The following is a 21,522-nucleotide window of genomic DNA, read 5'->3' as shown; positions in this document are numbered from 1 at the left end:
TTAAAATTCAAATGTACTGTTCCTTTCTTAGGATTTTAAGTGCTTAAACTACCTAAGTGCCTAAGGCAAATGTCAGCTCATAATGAGAGTAACTACAATTATTATGTTCTAAACAAACTCTTTGGGGAATTTATTCCTTATTATTTCAGGTTTTCATCTTCTATCACATTGATGAGTCTAAACTTATCCCCACCGGATTGTATCAAATTATTTATAATTGCTACAGACATGTCAAACATTTCTAAAGTTGTAGATTTATTGAGTATTCCACACTGAACATAACTCTTACTAAGAAAAAAAGTTGGAATCTGAGTTTGTATGATTTTATTCAATGACATATGGGCAATACTATTCTGTCTTGCAAGATAGTTTCTAAGTTACAGATATTAACTTGCATAGAATAAAACATTCATATGTACAGATGTACCATGAGGGTTGTCAAAAAGTCAAAAATGATAAGTTACAACTGCCTGATCAAACCTTTATAACTTTTAAAATATGATGTAAAAGAGGAGGGAGGAGTTTTAATGATGTAGTCAGGGCTGCCATCTTAACTTTTAATGCACTCTGTGGAAACACATGGATATTGTGCCTTTTTGGCCAAAATCTGTCCAACTAATGACCATAACGTTAGCAGGGACATTGTAAGTGGCATGGATACAACTGAAATGCACTATTTTGCTATATTACTAAAAAGCTTTATGTGAAGGACTCGGTTGACCAAAAATCACAATTAGTGATAGAATTCAATATCCACAGACCTATATAATTATAACCATGACATATGGAATATTGCAAATTGGAATATAAAATGAATAAATAGTAAAAAGCATGAATTAACAGATGGCATGAAAAGTAGAAAAATAGATTATGTGTGAAGTGTGTCTCTTAGTTGAAACTAAGAGAAAAAGAAAAAATGGAGTAGATCTAAATGAAAATTTGATCTTCTGGAGTTAATGACTAAGTGCAGGTATATGATAGTGAATATTTAATTAGGAATGAATAGATTAAAACATATTTATGTTTCTACATGTATAAATGTTAAAGTTGGAATTTGTGTCTTCCATGTTATGCTCCATTGAATGGTAACAATAGAAGAATCAGGGATGAGTTAGGTTTAGGATTGAAAAAAATTCTGCAGTCTTCTCTTTGAATAGCAAGTGCAATAGTACTTAGACTTATATTTATAGTGATTTACAGCACTCTCTAAGCAGTTTACAATGTCAGCTTGTTGATGACATTGGGTCTGCATTTTACCAACCTCGGAAGGATGGAAGGCTGAGTCAACCTTGAGCTGGTCAGGATTGAACTCCTGGCAGTGAAAAGAGTTAACCTACAAAACTGCATACCACTGTGCTGCCATGTAGAGGGAAAAGTATTATTTTAGATAGTATTACTGGATGGGTTGTAATGAGATGAAAGAATATTGGAAATTATATACAGAGGTATAGGAATACTCAGAATCAACATTCTACACATACAGTTCATTTCCCACAGTTCAATAAAATAGTGTCTCTTAAATGATACATAATTATTTAATTGAGGCATATTCTCACCAAATGCAGTAACAATAAATTTACATGTTGTACTCAATTATATCTCTTCTTCCTTTCCACATAGATACATAGTTCGGTAAATAGAATCTTCAGTTCCCCCTTGCCCTACAGCTAGGAAAAATGGGGACAGGAAATAATAGAAAGTGCTGTTGTGTTAATGAAAATCCACTAACACAATAGTAGATCTCATTCAGATAGTTCACTTAGAAGACCCTGACGTGTGAAGAGCATCACATGTAATATTCAATGTGTTTCTTCTAATATTATTTGATAAAATGTTTTCCCCAAACATTTCCAGATATACAAAAATACTGTAAGCATATGCAGAGATTTGTTTTCTGTATTGTTTATTTTGTGCATTAATTAAAAAATATAAATAATGGAAGAAAAGAAGAATGTAGAGATCATTATAAAATGGTGAACGAAGGACAATGAACAAGTGAATAACCCTATAAATGTGGGAAGGAGGAGGAGGAGGAGGAGGAGGAGGAGGAGGAAGAAGGGCGGGCAGGCGTAGAACAGCATTAGGAGTTGGGTTCTTTCCCATATTTGCATTCAGCAGATGATGGTCATGGACATGCCATGGACTCATTGGAAGTCATATTCATTTTCTTAGGAGAAACATTTTATTTTCTGCATTTCTTGGAAGTCATCCTCTCATGGACCTCTCTAAGCAAATTTGCCAAGCAAGGTTTGTTTTTGTGTTTTGAATAAAAACTTGTTCTTGAAACAAATGTTCTAAAAAAACCATTTTCTGCTAGATTTTAGTGGTATCTACATACTATACCGTATACCATATCCATAATATGTTTAAAATTCAAATAATTGTAGGTTAAGATTCTAAATTAATCTATAGTCTACTAAAACATTTAAAAGGGATAAGATTATACAAAGTTTATGATGTATTAACAGTTACACATTCAGCAGATTTAGCTCTTAGTTTTAAATGTATAACATTATATTGCAATCAGCTTCTATGATTGAAATATGCAAATATGAACAAAGTCACAAGTATGAAAAAATAAATAAAAATTAGAAAGAAGGAAAAAGAACCAGTCAAACTATATACAGATAGTTCTTGACTTATGACCACAACGGAGCCCAAAGTTTCCATTTGTAAGCATGACAATTGTTAAGTGAGGTTTGCCCCATTTTATGATCAGTTTTTAAATGAATCATGAATCATGTTAAGTGAATCATGTGGTTGTTAAGTGAATCTGGCTTCCCCAATTGACTTTACTTGGTGGAAGCCAGCTGAGAAGTTACAAATGGTCATCACATGATCCCAGGACCCCAGTGTAACTTTCTTAGCATAAATACATGTCATGTGCCCAAATTTTGATCTCATGACCATGGTGATGCTGCAATGGTCATAAGTGTGAGAAGCAATCATAAGTCATTTTGTTGTAATTTTGAATGGTCGCTAAATGAATGGTTGTAAGCTTGCTTCTGGGGAGGAAAGCTATGGCAAATCTAGACAGCGTACTAAAAAGCAGAGACATCACCCTGCCAACAAAAGTGAGTATGGTCAAGGCTATGGTTTTCCCAGTTGCAATGTATGGCTGTGAAGGTTGGACCATAAGAAAGGCTAAGCACCAAAGAATTGAGGCCTTTGAACTCTGGTGCTGGAGAAGACTCCTGCGAGTCCCTTGGACTGCAAGGCGAACAAACAAGTCAGTTCTAGAGGACATCAACCCTGACTGCTCTTTAGAAGGCCAGATCCTGAAGATGAAACTGAAATACTTTGGCCACCTAATAAGAAGGAAGGACTCACTGGAGAAGAGCCTAATGCTGGGAAAGATTGAGGACAAAAGAAGAATGGGACAACAGAGAATGAGGTAGATGGATGGAGTCACTGAAGAAGTAGCAATGGTGGGTTTCAAATTTTTTTACTACCAGTTCTGTGGGTGTGGCTTGGTGGGCGTGGTGTGGCTTGGTGGGCGTGGCAGGGGAAGGATACTGTAAAATTCCACCCTACTCCAGAGGAAGGTTACTGCAAAAATCCCCATTTCCTCCCGATCAGCTGGGACTTGGGAACCAGAGAATAGATGGGGGCGGAGCCAGTCAGAATTTTTACTACTGGTTCTCTGAACTATTTAAAATTTCCGCTATCGGTTCTCCAGAACTGGTCAGAATCTGCTGAAACCCACCTCTGAGCAGTAGGTGTGAACTTAAATGGACTCCAGAGGATGGCAGAGGATAGGAGGGCCTAGAGGAACATTGTCCATGGGGTCACGATGGGTCGGACACAACTTCACAACTAACAACAACAACAACAAGTCGAGGACTATCTGTGTTACACATTTTAGTGAGTGCTTATATGAAAATACTAAGTTCAGATTTTATTTTATTTTGAATGTCTGAGGTATTTACTTCGTTGAATTAAATGAGTTCATACTGAATATCATTATTGTCATTAACTCATGAGCAGAATTACTATTTATCAGTATTGTGTGTGTGCTTGTGTATGTATGTGTGTGTGTGCGTGTGTATGTGTGTGCCTTTTGACTGCCTTCTTTCTAGAGCTGAGAGAATCTGACTGGCCCAAGATCATTCAGCTGACTCTGTGTCTAAGTCAGAACTAGAAGTCACAGTGGTTTAAGATCTCATGGTTTCTCACAGAGTGTTTGATAGATGAAGGGAGACCAAACTCTGCAGGAACAGATTGACCTCTGAGCAAACTGTCAATCTATCTGCATGCACATGATTTAAAAATTGTTCATAGTTCCTGCAGTCCATTGCAATTTATACAGAGTAAGATCTCTATACACAATAGAGATGTGGGGAGCACCAAGCCAGATAATAGCAATCCATGAATTAAATCTGGAATCTATTATATAGAAACCATAGGCTCTATTACTGAACTACAGATTCTCAGAAAAACTTCAAAATACGGGTGAACATTTCTACAGGAAATGGCCATGTATTCTGTGAAGAGATTCTTGGCAAGGGAGATGGGAAGATATGGATGTACATGGTCAAAGTTAAGAATTTGCTTTACTTTCAATTTTATACAGTTAAAAACATCTGGAACTGCAGATTTTATGTCTGGCTGCACATTTAATTTTAAAAGGGCTTGATAGTGTCACAAAACAGGCCTACCATTTCTGGTAATTTTGAATGGTCGCTAAATGAATGGTTGTAAGCTTGCTTCTGGGGAGGAAAGCTATGGCAAATCTAGACAGCGTACTAAAAAGCAGAGACATCACCCTGCCAACAAAAGTGAGTATGGTCAAGGCTATGGTTTTCCCAGTTGCAATGTATGGCTGTGAAGGTTGGACCATAAGAAAGGCTAAGCACCAAAGAATTGAGGCCTTTGAACTCTGGTGCTGGAGAAGACTCCTGCGAGTCCCTTGGACTGCAAGGCGAACAAACAAGTCAGTTCTAGAGGACATCAACCCTGACTGCTCTTTAGAAGGCCAGATCCTGAAGATGAAACTGAAATACTTTGGCCACCTAATAAGAAGGAAGGACTCACTGGAGAAGAGCCTAATGCTGGGAAAGATTGAGGACAAAAGAAGAACGGGACAACAGAGAATGAGGTAGATGGATGGAGTCACTGAAGCAGTAGCAATGGTGGGTTTCAAATTTTTTTACTACCAGTTCTGTGGGCGTGGCTTGGTGGGCGTGGTGTGGCTTGGTGGGCGTGGCTTGGTGGGCGTGGCAGGGGAAGGATACTGTAAAATTCCACCCTACTCCAGGGGAAGGTTACTGCAAAAATCCCCATTTCCTCCCGATCAGCTGGGACTTGGGAGCCAGAGAATAGATGGGGGCGGAGCCAGTCAGAATTTTTACTACCGGTTCTCTGAACTATTTAAAATTTCCGCTACCGGTTCTCCAGAACTGGTCAGAATCTGCTGAAACCCACCTCTGAGCAGTAGGTGTGAACTTAAATGGACTCCAGAGGATGGCAGAGGATAGGAGGGCCTAGAGGAACATTGTCCATGGGGTCACGATGGGTCAGACACAACTTCACAACTAACAACAACAACAACAAGTCGAGGACTATCTGTGTTACACATTTTAGTGAGTGCTTATATGAAAATACTAAGTTCAGATTTTATTTTATTTTGAATGTCTGAGGTATTTACTTCGTTGAATTAAATGAGTTCATACTGAATATCATTATTGTCATTAACTCATGAGCAGAATTACTATTTATCAGTATTGTGTGTGTGCTTGTGTATGTATGTGTGTGTGTGTGTGCGTGTGTATGTGTGTGCCTTTTGACTGCCTTCTTTCTAGAGCTGAGAGAATCTGACTGGCCCAAGATCATTCAGCTGACTCTGTGTCTAAGTCAGAACTAGAAGTCACAGTGGTTTAAGATCTCATGGTTTCTCACAGAGTGTTTGATAGATGAAGGGAGACCAAACTCTGCAGGAACAGATTGACCTCTGAGCAAACTATCAATCTATCTGCATGCACATGATTTAAAAATTGTTCATAGTTCCTGCAGTCCATTGCAATTTATACAGAGTAAGATCTCTATACACAATAGAGATGTGGGGAGCACCAAGCCAGATAATAGCAATCCATGAATTAAATCTGGAATTTATTATATAGAAACCATAGGCTCTACTACTGAACTACAGATTCTCAGAAAAACTTCGAAATACGGGTGAACATTTCTACAGGAAATGGTCATGTATTCTGTGAAGAGATTCTTGGCAAGGGAGATGGGAAGATATGGATGTACATGGTCAAAGTTAAGAATTTGCTTTACTTTCAATTTTATACAGTTAAAAACATCTGGAACTGCAGATTTTATGTCTGGCTGCACATTTAATTTTAAAAGGGCTTGATAGTGTCACAAAACAGGCCTACCATTTCTGGTAATTCTGATGACTGAGCAATCTGGCCTCTGACTTTGAAAAAGTGGTATAATATTTTCAATTGTTGAAGTTAGGATTTGAGACAATATGTTACCGCCCATGGCTAAAATCCTCAAGAGTTAAAATCGAAGAAAGCCGTTCCGTTACAAAACAGCATTCACTATCAACCATGCATAAAGGGAAACAAATTGAACCTTCACCCACATTAAACAAAGAAGTGCTCCTCATCAATCAAAAGGCAACAAGGAATTGCTAGTCATTTTGAGCATCAGTCAATTGGGTAAAGTAGGATATCACTGAACGAATAAACCCTTTCTTTGATTTCCACTTTTATATTCCACTTCATTCATAATAATTATAACAGAGTTAGAAGGGACCTTGGAAGTCTTCTCGTCCAACCCCCTGCTCAAGCAGGAGACCCTATGCCATTTCAGACAAATGGCTGACCAGTCTCTTAAAATCCTTTAGTCATGAAGCACCTACAACTTTTGAAGGCAAGCCATTCTACTGGTTAATTGTTCTCACTGTCAGGAAATTTTTCCATGGTTCTAGCTTGGTTCTCTCCTTGATTAGTTTCCATCCATTACTTCTTGTCTTGCCTTCTGGTGCTTTGGAAAATATGTCTATCCCTTCTTCTTTGTGGCAGCCCCTCAAATATTGGAACATTGCTATCATGTCACTCCTAGTATTTTTTCCCCTAGACTAGACATTTATGTTTAAGTGGTAGTCTATCCTCTCTAAAACCAACCCAAAAGACTCAGATACCTTCTCTATAGAACACTTGTAGTAGTAAAGCAGCAAACCCAGCTTTATTGCTCAGCTGATCATGAAAAGCTAATCAGGAATGCATATGGTTAGCACTTGAATGACTGGGGCTTCTACTATAGAGCCAAAGAACCAAACCAAACCAAACCAAACCAAACCAAACCAAACCAAACCAAATGTGTCAAACCAATACATTTGCTGGCCAAACCTTATGAACATGTCCAAAAGCCAAGTGTGACTCATGAAGATGTTATGCTTATTACTACAGCATATGAGAAAAATGCTAATTTCCAAGCAGCCACATGCCAAACTGGGTCAGCACAAAGGCCTGTGGTAAGAGAAAGGAAAATGTGCAGTAGTGATCACCAATCTCCCAGAATTTAATAAATTGCATTGGCTTTACAATTGACTTCCCCCATGATAATCCCTTAGAAATATCCAACACACTGGGAGCCTGGATAATAACATTGGTGTATTTTGTACAATTGTCATACATTTATGTTCCTGCCATTCATGGAGATAATATCTATTTTTCAGGACAGGCAAAACTCATAGTATTTCAGCCATGTGTCTGTATTATGATGTCTTCCCATGTACAGATCAGATTTTATTTTTAAATTTAGAAATTTAGAAAAAAATAGTAAGTGAGAAAATGTAAAAATAGTGAGAAAATGTTATAAAGATTTTCCCAGTCATATTTATGTGAAAACCCGCAGATACTTCCCACCGAAGAAAGAAAATAGGAAAGGTCTTCCTTCTTCAGACAGCTTTATGTCTATTCATTCACTGCTCAAAAAGACAAACAAGAAAGAACAGAAAGATTTAGTAAAGAAAATTTCTATAGAACTGAATTTTTTTTCCTGATAGCTTCTAGAAAGTTTGTGGCTTATTTGAAAGAGACAACTGCCCTTTCCTTTCCCATCTTGCAGATGTTTAGTGTATGAGAATATGAAAAGATTGTGAGTTTGGCAAAGCCATGCAAGGACATATGGAAGATGCCCACTCTGACTTTAACTTAACTATTAAACCATTTCCCCTTTTGAAACTAGTCCTCAGTTCAAGAATATAATGTTCCCCATGAAAACCTGGAGTGAAGAAAGCTAAGATTTTGACTCTTCATTTCAGACCATGGACATGGAAGCTCTTGTATCTTGTCGTTTTATGTACACTGAGAGCATATACACCAAAGACAAATTCCTTGTGTGTCTAATCACATTTGGCCAATAAAGAATTCTATTCTATTCTATTCTATTCTGTTCTGTTCTGTTCTGTTCTGTTCTGTTCTGTTCTGTTCTGTTCTGTTCTATTCTATTCTATTCTATGCTGCACTGAACTCTCTTTTTCTATTAAATGTCATGAAATCTCTTTCAGTTAAGCTTGCAAGTCCACCTCTTTAGCCATATTTAATAAAATCAAATTAATTTAACATATAGGTTTAGAATGTGTTCCAACACTTTTTCTCAATGTTCACTATGTACTGTAGTTTCATTAAAGCAAGGTGTTAGGGAGCAAATAGGACAGTATTAGTTTCTGTGGCTAATTTATTGTGTGAAAAAGATCCTGACCTATTGTTAGACAAGAAGAAAACCCAATTAAAAAACTCTGCTGTGATCAGGAGAATCACAAAAGTCAAGCAGGCTGTTACAGCTGTATAGTAGAAGATTTGCCCACTTTTAATATGTGTAATAAAGAGGCATGGTGTTGATTACATAGTCATGGCCACTATCTTGGCATTTTGAATCTCCTTGGAGACACCCCTAGGTGTTGTACAACTATGCAGCTTCTTGAGTTGAGACACAACATCTTTTAAATGAATTTTCTCAGCACTCAAAATATCTTCTTATACTGAGGAACTATTTTCTTCTACTAAGATTTCAAACTAGGGAATCTTCACTGAAACTGAAGCAATTTTATTTTTTGCTAAGCTTTTTAAAACAACTACAACAATCATATCGTTATCAAATGGGATATCTGAAAAGAAATAGGTGCAATTTTTCAGAAAAATAGATCAATTTCTGAAGATGTCTGAAGCTGAGTTATCTATAACATTCATCCATAAATCTATATTATCCTAGACATTTATCAGCCTAGGGTTTGTTTCTATTTCTCATCCTTTCACCTAACTAGAGATTATTTCCAAGCAACTGCTTCCCAAATGTCTATGGTGATTTACTACAAAAATTATGTTGTCCAAATCCAATGATACAATTATACTTTACAATATGTTCTGACTTATATTTAATAAAACAGTTAATTTACAGTCACAGATTCCTGAAATAAGAACTATCATGACTTCAGTCAACCTGACCTGCAAGGGGTCAGAACTAAGAGCAGCTGTAGTCTTCATCAAGAGCTCCTCCCTTCCCATAGATGGTCCTGCTTATAGCACTTTGGATCCTATTACTCTCCACCCATCCCCAACCCTTAGAAATCTAATTGTGTAACTTCTGCAGTTGGTGGTAGCTACATCCTGAAGGCCAGTGCCTGCATTAGCAGTATTCTTTGTCACCTAAGGAAGATCACTGCCAGATTCTAACGATTTCCAGAGTATAACTTCAGAAGTTAAGTATTCTAAATTACTACACCATGGTGTGCCAAATAAGGCAAATAGATTTTTTTTTTTTTAAAAAAAGGAGAAGAAGCTTATTTCAACTGCAGGAGATGTTGGACAAAGCTAAGTTAAGGTTGCTGCTTAAGAATCAATTAATAATTATGAGTGTCTTTCCCTAAAAATGTTTTACAATAATAATATTAATTTCAAGGACACTTGTGCAAGCATTTTGTGTATATACCTATGAAATTTTTTTGAGTTAATTGATTTTGTTGAATATTAAATGGTAATATACTGTAGCTTCTACATCTCAGGAATCTGTTAATTACTTGTATTTTCAGAGAATAATACATCAAAATACCCTGATAACTAAAGATGAAATATATTCAAGATGCAGACATAAAATTGTGAGATTATGACATTTTCATCAGGAAGATTCATTATTTCATTTTATAGCCTATTTTGAACTTGAAAGGGTTATGTATCTTTTCGTTAAAATATGACTTGCATGTTCAGTACACACATATTCATCATGGATATTTTTTTCCTACATTATTGCATCACTTGAATCTGTAAATATATAGTACTTCTTCCTTACTAACATAACACTAAATAAAGATAAATGTTTTTAAACAGCAAAACAAGCATGACTATATAACCACATCCCATTTTCTTGTTCCCTGTAGTTAGCGACAATAGTACTATAAGTTGGTAAGCAGTTGTGGTTACATTTTGCATACCAATAGGGGAGGGAGAGAGAACATTGTACTGTGTTGGAATATATATTTATGAATTAATTTATGGATTACCATACTTTTATAATGGATAGTTCAATGCTGAACCACAAAATTATAACTTTGTTCTGTGAATTAAAAGAATGTTTTGGAACAAGATAGGATATGAAAATAAAATAAAATAAATAGAAAAAGTTGGTGTTTTGCTGGTGTTTCACAGTTGGTGAGTGAAATAACTTTCTGCTAGCGCTTAGATACAATCCTGAGATCAAAATTGATGTCTAAAGTACAGTAAAAACGCATTACAAGATTATCCATTAGACTCAATGCAATTCATCAGAAAGCACTGAAAATCATGACTGACACATTAATTTTCATTTCTACATTCTTTAGTAGCCTTTGGCAAAAAGTGTAAATAGTTATAATCTGAAGCAATCTAATCATTTCAAGAATTACAGAAAAGAAGAGTTAGATGTTGTGGAGCAGGGATCTTGCCTCTACTTGCTGGGTCCCTGGGACTGAATATTTGGGATAAGACTGAAAGATAAGACTTGCCCATTGCCTTAAAATTATTGTGCATTTTAGTATCAAAATATTTAAGTATCCATCGATTGTTGGCCAATCCAATCACTTCTTTTAGGAAATTACCTGGACTGACAATGCAATTGCCAATTCAGTTTTTATACCTGAGACAAGACATTGTAAAGAAGAGTAACACACGCACACACACATACATAACTACACATTTTTTTAAAAAAAACCAAAAACAAATAAATAACTTTTAGTTCCTCTGCCAAACTGATGGGAACAAATGGAAAATAGAATAGAATAGAATAGAATTTTTTATTGGCCAAGTGTGATTGGACACACAAGGAATTTGTCTTGGTGCATATGCTCTCAGTGTACATAAAAGAAAAGATACGTTCATCAAGGTACAACATTTACAACACAAATGATGGTCAATATATCAATATAAATCATAAGGATTGCCAGCAACAAGTTATAGTCATACAGTCATAAGTGGAAAGAGATTGGCGATGGGAACTATGAAACGATTAATAGTAGTGCAGATTCAGTAAATAGTCTGACAGTGTTGAGGGAATTATTTGTTTAGCAGAGTGATGGCCTTCGGGGAAAAACTGTTCTTGTGTCTAGTTGTTCTGGTGTGCAGTGCTCTATAGCGTCGTTTTGAGGGTAGGAGTTGAAACAGTTTATGTCCAGGATGCGAGGGATCTGCAAATATTTTCACGGCCCTCTTCTTGATTCGTGCAGTATACAGGTCCTCAATGGAAGGCAGGTTGGTAGCAATTATTTTTTCTGCAGTTCTAATTATCCTCTGAAGTCTGTGTTTTTCTTTTTTTTTTTTTTTTTATTCAAAAAGTTTTTATTAGTCAAAAAAGGTTTATACAAATACATATCAGGTATGGTAAATTTTCATTTTTCTTATCTAAAATAAGAATTTTACTCAAATTTTTTAACACATACAACAGCCATAAGGCAAGCAGGTGACACGAAGTAGCTAAGTTTGCAAATTTTAAATACGTAATAAAGAAGAGTCAAGAATAAACAGAATATCGTACAAAAGAGAATAAGGTAAACCAACACAATCCCAAATATCTTTATCACTTCCTAGTTTTGGATCTCAGAACTCTGGGTTCAGCCTGACCCAACTCCAGGGCCGCAACAGCGGCAGCCGCTTCAGCCCCATGATCTATAACCTCCCCTTCTTCAATTCCTGGGTCATCTGATTCCAGGAAGGCTTTGTGTTCCTCCACATAGGCCGTAGCCTCCGCAATTGTACTGATTTTTTTCGTAATGCCCTCCCGGAAAATCATCAATCCTCTGGCATCAGCCATCTGAAGCCCACTCCTTCTGGTACAATTTGCTTGACAAAAATAATATTTCTTTCTTTTTCACGTACCTGTCTGGGAATCTGCCTCAGAATGGCTATCTCCCTGCCCCTGTAAATCAGTGCCCCACTCCTATGTTTTCTAAGAATTTCATCTCTCGTCTCTCTTCTCACAAATTTGACATGAACCTCTCTGGGAACTGCATGCGTGCATATTGCGAATTAACTCTATAAACTCGATCCACATCCCAATTCATGAAATCAACACCTCTCCCAAGAAATTCTCCCAACAATTTAGTCACAACATCTCTCAAGTCTTCTTGGTCCACTTCTTCCAAATTTTGAAACCTAAGGAAATAAGACATTTTATCCATCTGTAGTCCAAGCACAGCATTGCCTGTCGTCTCCTCTCTTTTCTGCACTGCCCGCATCTCACCCTCCAAACCTTCCACTTTCTGCTTGTTTTCTGCTGAAACTTGTTGAGTATCCTTTAAATCCTTTTGGATAGTCACAATTTCTGCTCTTATTTCATCCAATTTCTTGTTAGTCTGTGTTTTTTGCATCTCTATAACTGTCTGGTTCGGTTCTGCAACCCAACAAAGTCTGTGTTTTTCTTGTTGGGTTGCAGAACCGAACCAGACAGTTATAGAGATGCAAATGACAGACTCAATAATTCCTCTGTAGAATTGGATCAGCAGCTCCTTGGGCAGTTTGAGCTTACTGAGTTGGCGCAGAAAGAACATTCTGAAAATTCTGATAGTTCGTTGTGTGTGAAATTAGCTTTGGCTAGTTTGAATCATCATCCCACCCATTGCAGCTTTTATTCCCTATAAAAAGTGAAATGCGTTCTCCAGCCAACAAAAGTTTTAGGGAGTAAGAAAAATATATGTTTGGGCTTGATTGATGTTGTTTTTAATTAATTCATCAGACTCTTTTTTTTTCCTGAAATCAATGTTTGTAAGCCTGGAAACATTTGACAGAGGTGATAATTGCATCATGATCTGCAATATATCAATACGGCATTCTTCTACACTGCTTAGTCTAATAAGCTTTTCTGTTAATGCATTAAATCTCAGTGATAGGTTTTTGCCCGGTCAATAGAGAAAAAAATGACCAAAGAGGTCAAAAGGATGGTGTGGTCATAGTACATTAAAATGAACAATAGGATACCGAGACTCCTCTTACTATGCTGGACTCTAGATATTTAACTCCTGTGTAAATAGGTCAGAGGCTTCCCAGCATTAAACAATCATATAAATTGTATTAACATTTAGCCCTGACAACTGGAGACCTTATGCTCCAAGAGGCTTAATGAAACTCTAACCTACTTTCCAAGCTTCCTAGTACTGTATAATAATCTTTAGTCTTTTCATGCCATGTTAATTCCTGCAGATCTGCAATAGACGTCAGTCTGGGAAGCGAAATGCATGTCTACCTATGTGAGAAGAAGAAAGAAGAGGTCATTCAAGCATAGCTTTTCTACTCTGTGTGGGAAACTAGCTTGGCTTAATAAAGTCTTTTATTCTTACAACTTCAACCAAATCTTTTAAAATAAATCTCAAGGAAGCCAGCTAGAAGAGGTTTTCTCGGGGAAATTGTCTCTAAATGTCAGGACCTTTCAGGTCAATTTCAAATCACCTTGTGGAACAAAAGCCTTGCAGGAGTTCTTCTTTCTCTTTTGTTTTCTCCTAGGGGACTTTAAGGCAGCCTGAGGGGCATTGCACCACACCTGGTTCCCAATTATAAAAAGGAAAATACAGTTAGCATTAGAGTGCAAGTGTTTAGGAGGAAGATTTGGGTCATGTAGGTGAAAAGAAAAGAGGCATCTTTAACTATCAGCTCAACAGGCAACTAATGGTAAAGGAGGAGCAGGTTTTGACTTCAGCAAATCAACACCAGAGAAGGTGAAAGTAGAAGAGACCCCGGCAGATTCATCAGTCAGTGGATATGCTGAGAAGCTATAGCCAGCCATCACATTCCTTCTGTTACATCAGCACAGACTGAAAAACTGCTAAACCAATGCTTTAAAAGCAATTGACAGCAATGGAAACCAACTTGGAGGTGGCTAAATGGCGGCTGAAGACTTTGGAGTAAACTTAGGCAACAGAAATCGAATTGTTATTGACTGTTTAGGAATAAGATATGCATATCAGGTTTGCCTGATTCGCCAGTTGCGTCCCTTCCTGGACCGGGATGCCATATGCACGGTCACTCATGCTCTCGTTACCTCTTGCTTGGACTATTGCAATGCTCTCTACATGGGGCTCCCCTTGAAGAGCACCCGGAGACTCCAGTTAGTCCAGAATGCAGCTGCGCGGGTGATAGAGGGAGCGGTTCGAAGCTCCCATATAACACCCATCCTGCGCAGACTGCACTGGCTGCCTGTTGTCTTCCGGGTGCGCTTCAAGGTATTGGTGACTACCTTCAAAGCACTCCATGGCTTAAGACCAGGATATTTACGGGACCGTCTACTGCCATCTTCTATCTCCCAGCGACTGATGCGTTCTCACAGAGAGGGACTCCTTAGGGTGCGGTCAGCCAAGCAATGTCGACTTGCGGCCCCCAGGGGGAGGGCCTTCTCTGTGGGAGCTCCTACCCTGTGGAACGAACTTCTCCCTGGACTTCGACAACTATCCGACCTTGGGACCTTTTGCCGCGAACTTAAAACCTATTTATTCCGTCTTGCTGGACTGGCTTGATTTTTTAAAATTTTAATTTGATTTTATGGGTTTTAAATTTTTGTAAATTTTATAGGGTGTTACTGTATTTTAAATTTGGCCAGTTGAATAAGTTTTTTAAGGGTTGTTCTTAGTACTGTATGTGTTGTTCTTTTTGTATTTTATTTTGGCTGTGCACCGCCCTGAGTCCTTCAGAGAAGGGCGGTATACAAATTAAAATATTATTATTATTATTATTATTATTATTATTATTATTATTATTATTATTATTATTATTATTATTATTATTATTATTATTATTATTATTATTATTATTATTATATAGGTGTAGACATATATGGTAGTATAAGTATTTGATGGGACAGTACAGGCTTAGTCATAGGTGGCATGGTAGATGTTATGACTATAGATTCGTTAAAGTTAATAAAAGCCTCACTAGAAACACAGGGAAAGTAAAAACAGTCATGGGTTTTGAAGGTTGTCCATACTAATTACTCAACAGCATTTGTTTTAGTGACTCTGGAAATCTCGATGACTTGATATTTAGATACTGTACACTTTTGCCTGTTCATATATTTCTTTTTCTAATTTCATCTGACTCTTGTTCTATTTTGCCGGCTAACTTTTTTTAAAAAAATGTGTGTGATGTGTAATAAATATCAAACTCTATATTATTGCTGATAATAAGCGGTGTGTGTGCATGTTCAGGTCTGAATATATGCATTAATTGAATGCATAAATACAAATTCATCTGGAAATTACCCACAATCGTTTTCCAAAACTCATTTATATTTACTCATATTGTTAATTTATATTAGACTAAAAGATGTCACTGGTTAAAGCAAGACAGATCCGATACTTTTCAGTTGTTACGATCTAAACCAGTGTGTCAATGAGTCACTGCAGCTGCTGATACTTATTTCTTTTTTTTGTGCCAGCAAAAATAGGAGCTAAAATTAAATGCCTTGCTTTGAAAGCATTTGGGCTCTCATGTTAAATTGCAATCTATTTAGCCATTTTTGAATGAATCAAATGGGCTTGATGATATCTGCTTTTTTATCTGCAAAACCAATCTTGTTCAGCCAAATGTTTCTCTAGTTAGCATGCTTATGTTAAGTAGATGACCAAAAAAAAAAATCAAACTCCAAAATAAAATAGAAACATGAGCAATGCCTAATCAGACTACTTCCCCCTTTTCCAAAAAAGTACATCTGCCCTAGTATTGTTGATAATTTTGTGACCAGAATCCCAATTTAAGAAATGTTGATAATTACCTGATTTTCAGGTCTAGAATTATATGATAAGTGCTTTATTTATTTACGTGCTCATGCCTATAGAGATAGTGTTCACTGATTGACATTGACTTCATTGTTCTTGTGCTTATATTGAAATTATAGAATCTGAAACACACAAATTGGTCTTTTTTCCATATTTCAGAAAGGGTAGTATGATCATGGAGAAAGAAATGCCTTTGATCCGAATCTTCAGAGGCATATGACCAAATTGCATTCTTCCTCAAATTGATGCCAAAAGACAGCAAATTCTAAACTCTTAAGACTTTATGGTGGAATTTGTGATTAAAAAAACAAACTGAAATGTAATGTTCAAAACCCAACTGCACTTGAGGAAGAAGCCTGAAATGAAAAGCATTTGAAACTTGCTTTCAAAAAGGGTGTAAGTAAATATGTGTCTACAAAATGAGTATCAAATGACCGTAAATAAGGGGTGTCCATAGTCTAGAAACATACATTTAGATAGATAACCCAGGACAAATCTGGAACATGTTTTGGACATCAGACCTTCATATACTTCTTTTTCCAATAGTCTAAAATAGAGAGAAACCCTAATTCCAATAATGTGTCATAAAAAACATGATTTTAAAAAAAGGATTAGATTTAGTGAAATAGAATTATAGAACCATCAAATTTGGCATAGGAAAAAAATACAGAGACCCTCTGATTCAACCCTCTGTTATGTGTAAAAATACCAAATCTAAATAAACCAACTCTTAATTGTCATTACCCAGCATAAAATAAATATAACAATTTGCTAAATAGGAAGCAAACCTCATTTAAAATGAGTCATAAGGTGTAAGTCATAGTGATTTTTACAGAAATTTCAATCATAAAACCAATTATATCAGCCTTGAGAGTTCACTGTTGAGCCTCTTCTGAAAACCCTTCATAGCCAGATAATGAGAACCATCAGCCTTAATAGAAAAGTATTGTGCTGACAGAAAACCTTCAGTGTAAACTCCACTGATCTTTTTTTTATTAAAATAGAATAGAATAGAATAGAATGGAATGGAATGGAATGGAATAACAGAGTTGGAAGGGACCTTGGAGGTCTTCTAGTCCAACCCCCTGCTTAGGCAGCAAACCCTACACCACTTCAGACAAATGGTTATCTAATCTCTACTTAAAAACTTCCAGTGTTGAAGCATTCAAAACTTGGAGGCAAGTTGTTCCACTGATTAATTGTTCTAACTGTCAGGAAATTTCTCCTTAGTTCTAGATTGCTTCGCTCCTTGATTAGTTTCCACCCATTGCTTCTTATTCTGCCTTCATGTGCTTCGGAGAATAGCTTGACTTCCTCTTCTTTGCAGCAGCCCCTGAGATATTGGAACATTGCTATCATGTTCACCCCGGTCCTTCTTTTCATTAAACTGGACATACCCAGTTCCCACAACCATTCTTCATATGTTTTAGCTTCCAGTCTCCTAATCATCTTTGTTTCTCTTCTAAATTACATACTGTACCATAGGTACAAGTCTGACTGTGTGCAAACATGTTGGGCCATCCATACGAACTAAGATAAACATATACAAAAAAAGAATATATAGACATAACTTAATTATATTCACAACAAGCAACTCTTGCTACTAAGAATGTAACAGAAAAGTTGTCACTATTTCTTTTAGATTGTTGAAGCCTTATTTACTGTAAAGGATTCATGAGATGGAAAGGTTGATTCAGGAGACCCAGGCTGATGTTATAGAACTGGCACATAGCAAGGCTTTCTCATCCGCCCCCGGCAATTAACTGGAAAAATGGATCTAAAATTCACTGCAATAAAACAAGCATCCAGGAAGTTCTTTGGTCAAGTTTAACTTTGAAGCAGCAATTCTTACGGCTTCTATTTCTCTGTGGCTAGTTGCAATACTTTACTTGCTTCCCAACCATACAATATTCATTTTCTTGGCCCATGGAAGCTTATTTCCATCCACTGGACATAAGATAGGAAACTTTGCACTTTCATATTTTAGAAAATAACAATGCATATTAACATTTTTGGTGGAATTTCCTTTAATATCAAAATATCTTGACCAGCAATCTGAATCTTCTCCCTTATATGAAGCTTGCAAAATCTGATTTCTCACTGTTCTGTTTGTAAAATAAATAACAACATCCCTTGGCAACTTTTTTGCCTTGCTATCCAAGAATTCACACGATATATTTTATCAATTTGATAAGCCACATCTGCTGGACGAGCTGCTAATATCTCAGCAAATACTTCAGAAAAATTTCCTTAAATTCTCTTCCTTCACTTCAGCCTCCTTCCTCTAGCTTCCAATGGGGAAGACTTCCAACTTAATACCTCAACATAAAATTCTCTTGCTTTTCCAACCGTATTGAAACGATATACTTTCCTGCATAATATACTATTATACCAGTTGGAATATCCCATCTATATTCAATCTGATGTTTTTAAGTTCATTCACCAGGAAGGCAAATTCCTTCCTAGCCCTTAACATTTTTGGTGGAATTTCCTTTAATATCAAAATATCTTGACCAGCAATCTGAATCTTCTCCCTTATATGAAGCTTGCAAAATCTGATTTCTCACTGTTCTGTTTGTAAAATAAATATAACAATTTGCTAAATAGGAAGCAAACCTCATTTAAAATGAGTCATAAGGTGTAAGTCATAGTGATTTTTACAGAAATTTCAATCATAAAACCAATTATATCAGCCTTGAGAGTTCACTGTTGAGCCTCTTCTGAAAACCCTTCATAGCCAGATAATGAGAACCATCAGCCTTAATAGAAAAGTATTGTGCTGACAGAAAACCTTCAGTGTAAACTCCACTGATCTTTTTTATTAAAATAGAATAGAATGGAATGGAATGGAATAACAGAGTTGGAAGGGACCTTGGAGGTCTTCTAGTCCAACCCCCTGCTTAGGCAGCAAACCCTACACCACTTCAGACAAATGGTTATCTAATCTCTACTTAAAAACTTCCAGTGTTGAAGCATTCAAAACTTGGAGGCAAGTTGTTCCACTGATTAATTGTTCTAACTGTCAGGAAATTTCTCCTTAGTTCTAGATTGCTTCGCTCCTTGATTAGTTTCCACCCATTGCTTCTTATTCTGCCTTCATGTGCTTCGGAGAATAGCTTGACTTCCTCTTCTTTGCAGCAGCCCCTGAGATATTGGAACATTGCTATCATGTCACCCCGTCCTTCTTTTCATTAAACTGGACATACCCAGTTCCCACAACCATTCTTCATATGTTTTAGCTTCCAGTCTCCTAATCATCTTTGTTTCTCTTCTAAGATTACATACTGTACCATAGGTACAAGTCTGACTGTGTGCAAACATGTTGGGCCATCCATACGAACTAAGATAAACATATACAAAAAAAGAATATATAGACATAACTTAATTATATTCACAACGAGCAACTCTTGCTACTAAGAATGTAACAGAAAAGTTGTCACTATTTCTTTTAGATTGTTGAAGCCTTATTTACTGTAAAGGATTCATGAGATGGAAAGGTTGATTCAGGAGACCCAGGCTGATGTTATAGAACTGGCACATAGCAAGGCTTTCTCATCCGCCCCCGGCAATTAACTGGAAAAATGGATCTAAAATTCACTGCAATAAAACAAGCATCCAGGAAGTTCTTTGGTCAAGTTTAACTTTGAAGCAGCAATTCTTTCGGCTTCTATTTCTCTGTGGCTAGTTGCAATACTTTACTTGCTTCCCAACCATACAATATTCATTTTCTTGGCCCATGGAAGCTTATTTCCATCCACTGGACATAAGATAGGAAAAAAGGTTAAAATATATATTTTTAAATGTGGTAGTGCCTGCCGGCTCCAGATTATTTATAATCTGTGTAACATGTATGGTTTTTTGAAATATACTAAAGACCCCACTGCACATTATGCCATCCAGGTGAAGCCAATGAAACTAACTTCCACCTAGAAGGTCTATGGTAGCATTCTCAAGACAATATTTTAGGCTTCCTTGTAAAATCTGCATGAATCTTTTTTGTAGTCTGTTGATGAAGGCATGTTGATTCACCATACTTTATGTATGTTTCACATGCTACCTGTTCAGGTCATATCAATAAGACGCATATCCTGATTATTTCAAATTGTTATCAGATTTGTTAAAATGATACACACCATTATCAAACCAGTAAGACAGTATAGGAAAATACAAAGTCAGTAACCAAAGATTAAAATTAAACCATATGGAGTGAAGATCATGGCTTGAATATTGCAAGAAGGATTAGGAAACTTTGCACTTTCATATTTTAGAAAATAACAATGCATATTAACATTTTTTCTGTTTTGTTTATTTGCACTTACCAACCTCCATAACACTAGAACAATTGGAATCTGTGATGCCATCAGGACATTCGCAAGTATAGAAACCATCCAAACCAGATACACAGATGCCTCCATTTTCACAAGGATTAGAATCACATGCATCCCCTGTAAATTAAAGAAAGAGTTGCTCAATTGCACAGTAAACCATACTATGAATATATGTTCATGAGCATTCAAAAGACATATGTATACTTAGGAAATAGGGCCTATTGTAGCCTTCCCCTATCTGATGTTCTCCATGTATATTGAATAGCAATTTGCAAAATTGCCACCTTTCATGCTCATCATTTTATGGATACTGTATTTTTTTTAAAATTTATCCAAAAATATGGCTTTTAAATATAAAGGATGGGAGGTATTGTAAGCTAAAAGTCAAATTTTATAACCTTTCATCTACATATTGACACATTAATTTATTACAAAATGTAATGTATTTGTCTAGAACAGGGGTGTCCAAACTTGGTCCCTTTAAGACTTGTGGACTTCAACTCCCAGAGTCCCTCAGCCAGCAAAGTCCACAAGTCTTAAAGGGACCAAGTTTGGACACCCCTGGTCTAGAATATAACATATAATTTCAGCATATACTCAGCGGATTTTAGCATTTCAAACTGCAGTGCTGTCAAGCAGAGTATGATTTTAAAAAAATACCTATTTGAATATAATCCATTTGATTTCACTGGGATTTGATTAAGCACTTGGGTGTCAGAGAGCCATCTGATTAATAGTTCTCTTTCTGTCATACCTGTACACTGTATTTCAAAATTTTCTAATAATAATGGAATCAGCTCATGCAGTATGTCAACTAAACCTCTCTTTTCATATATGCATCTATCACATGCTATTAATCTTTGTCAATTTAAAAATTTCTTCTTATTTAGAACAGAAACAAGTATATTACTCATTGGTCCCTCATTTTTCTGACTGCTATGAAATATAGAG

At 36.5% G+C, this 21,522-nt stretch overlaps 1 protein-coding gene across 1 annotated transcript in view; it reads right to left on the bottom strand.

Annotated features, from left to right (window-relative positions):
* EDIL3 (EGF like repeats and discoidin domains 3) overlaps positions 1-21,522 on the bottom strand; it is a 290,594-nt gene that overhangs the window by 166,493 nt on the left and 102,579 nt on the right. The window contains exon 2 of the mRNA XM_058171246.1: positions 20,563-20,688. Within this exon, the coding sequence (XP_058027229.1) occupies positions 20,563-20,688 (126 nt within the window). The remainder of the gene's footprint in view (positions 1-20,562; positions 20,689-21,522) is intronic.

Source organism: Ahaetulla prasina, chromosome 2, assembly GCF_028640845.1.
Source record: "Ahaetulla prasina isolate Xishuangbanna chromosome 2, ASM2864084v1, whole genome shotgun sequence".
NCBI lineage: Eukaryota > Metazoa > Chordata > Lepidosauria > Squamata > Colubridae > Ahaetulla > Ahaetulla prasina.
This window is presented reverse-complemented; position numbering and strand designations above follow the sequence as displayed.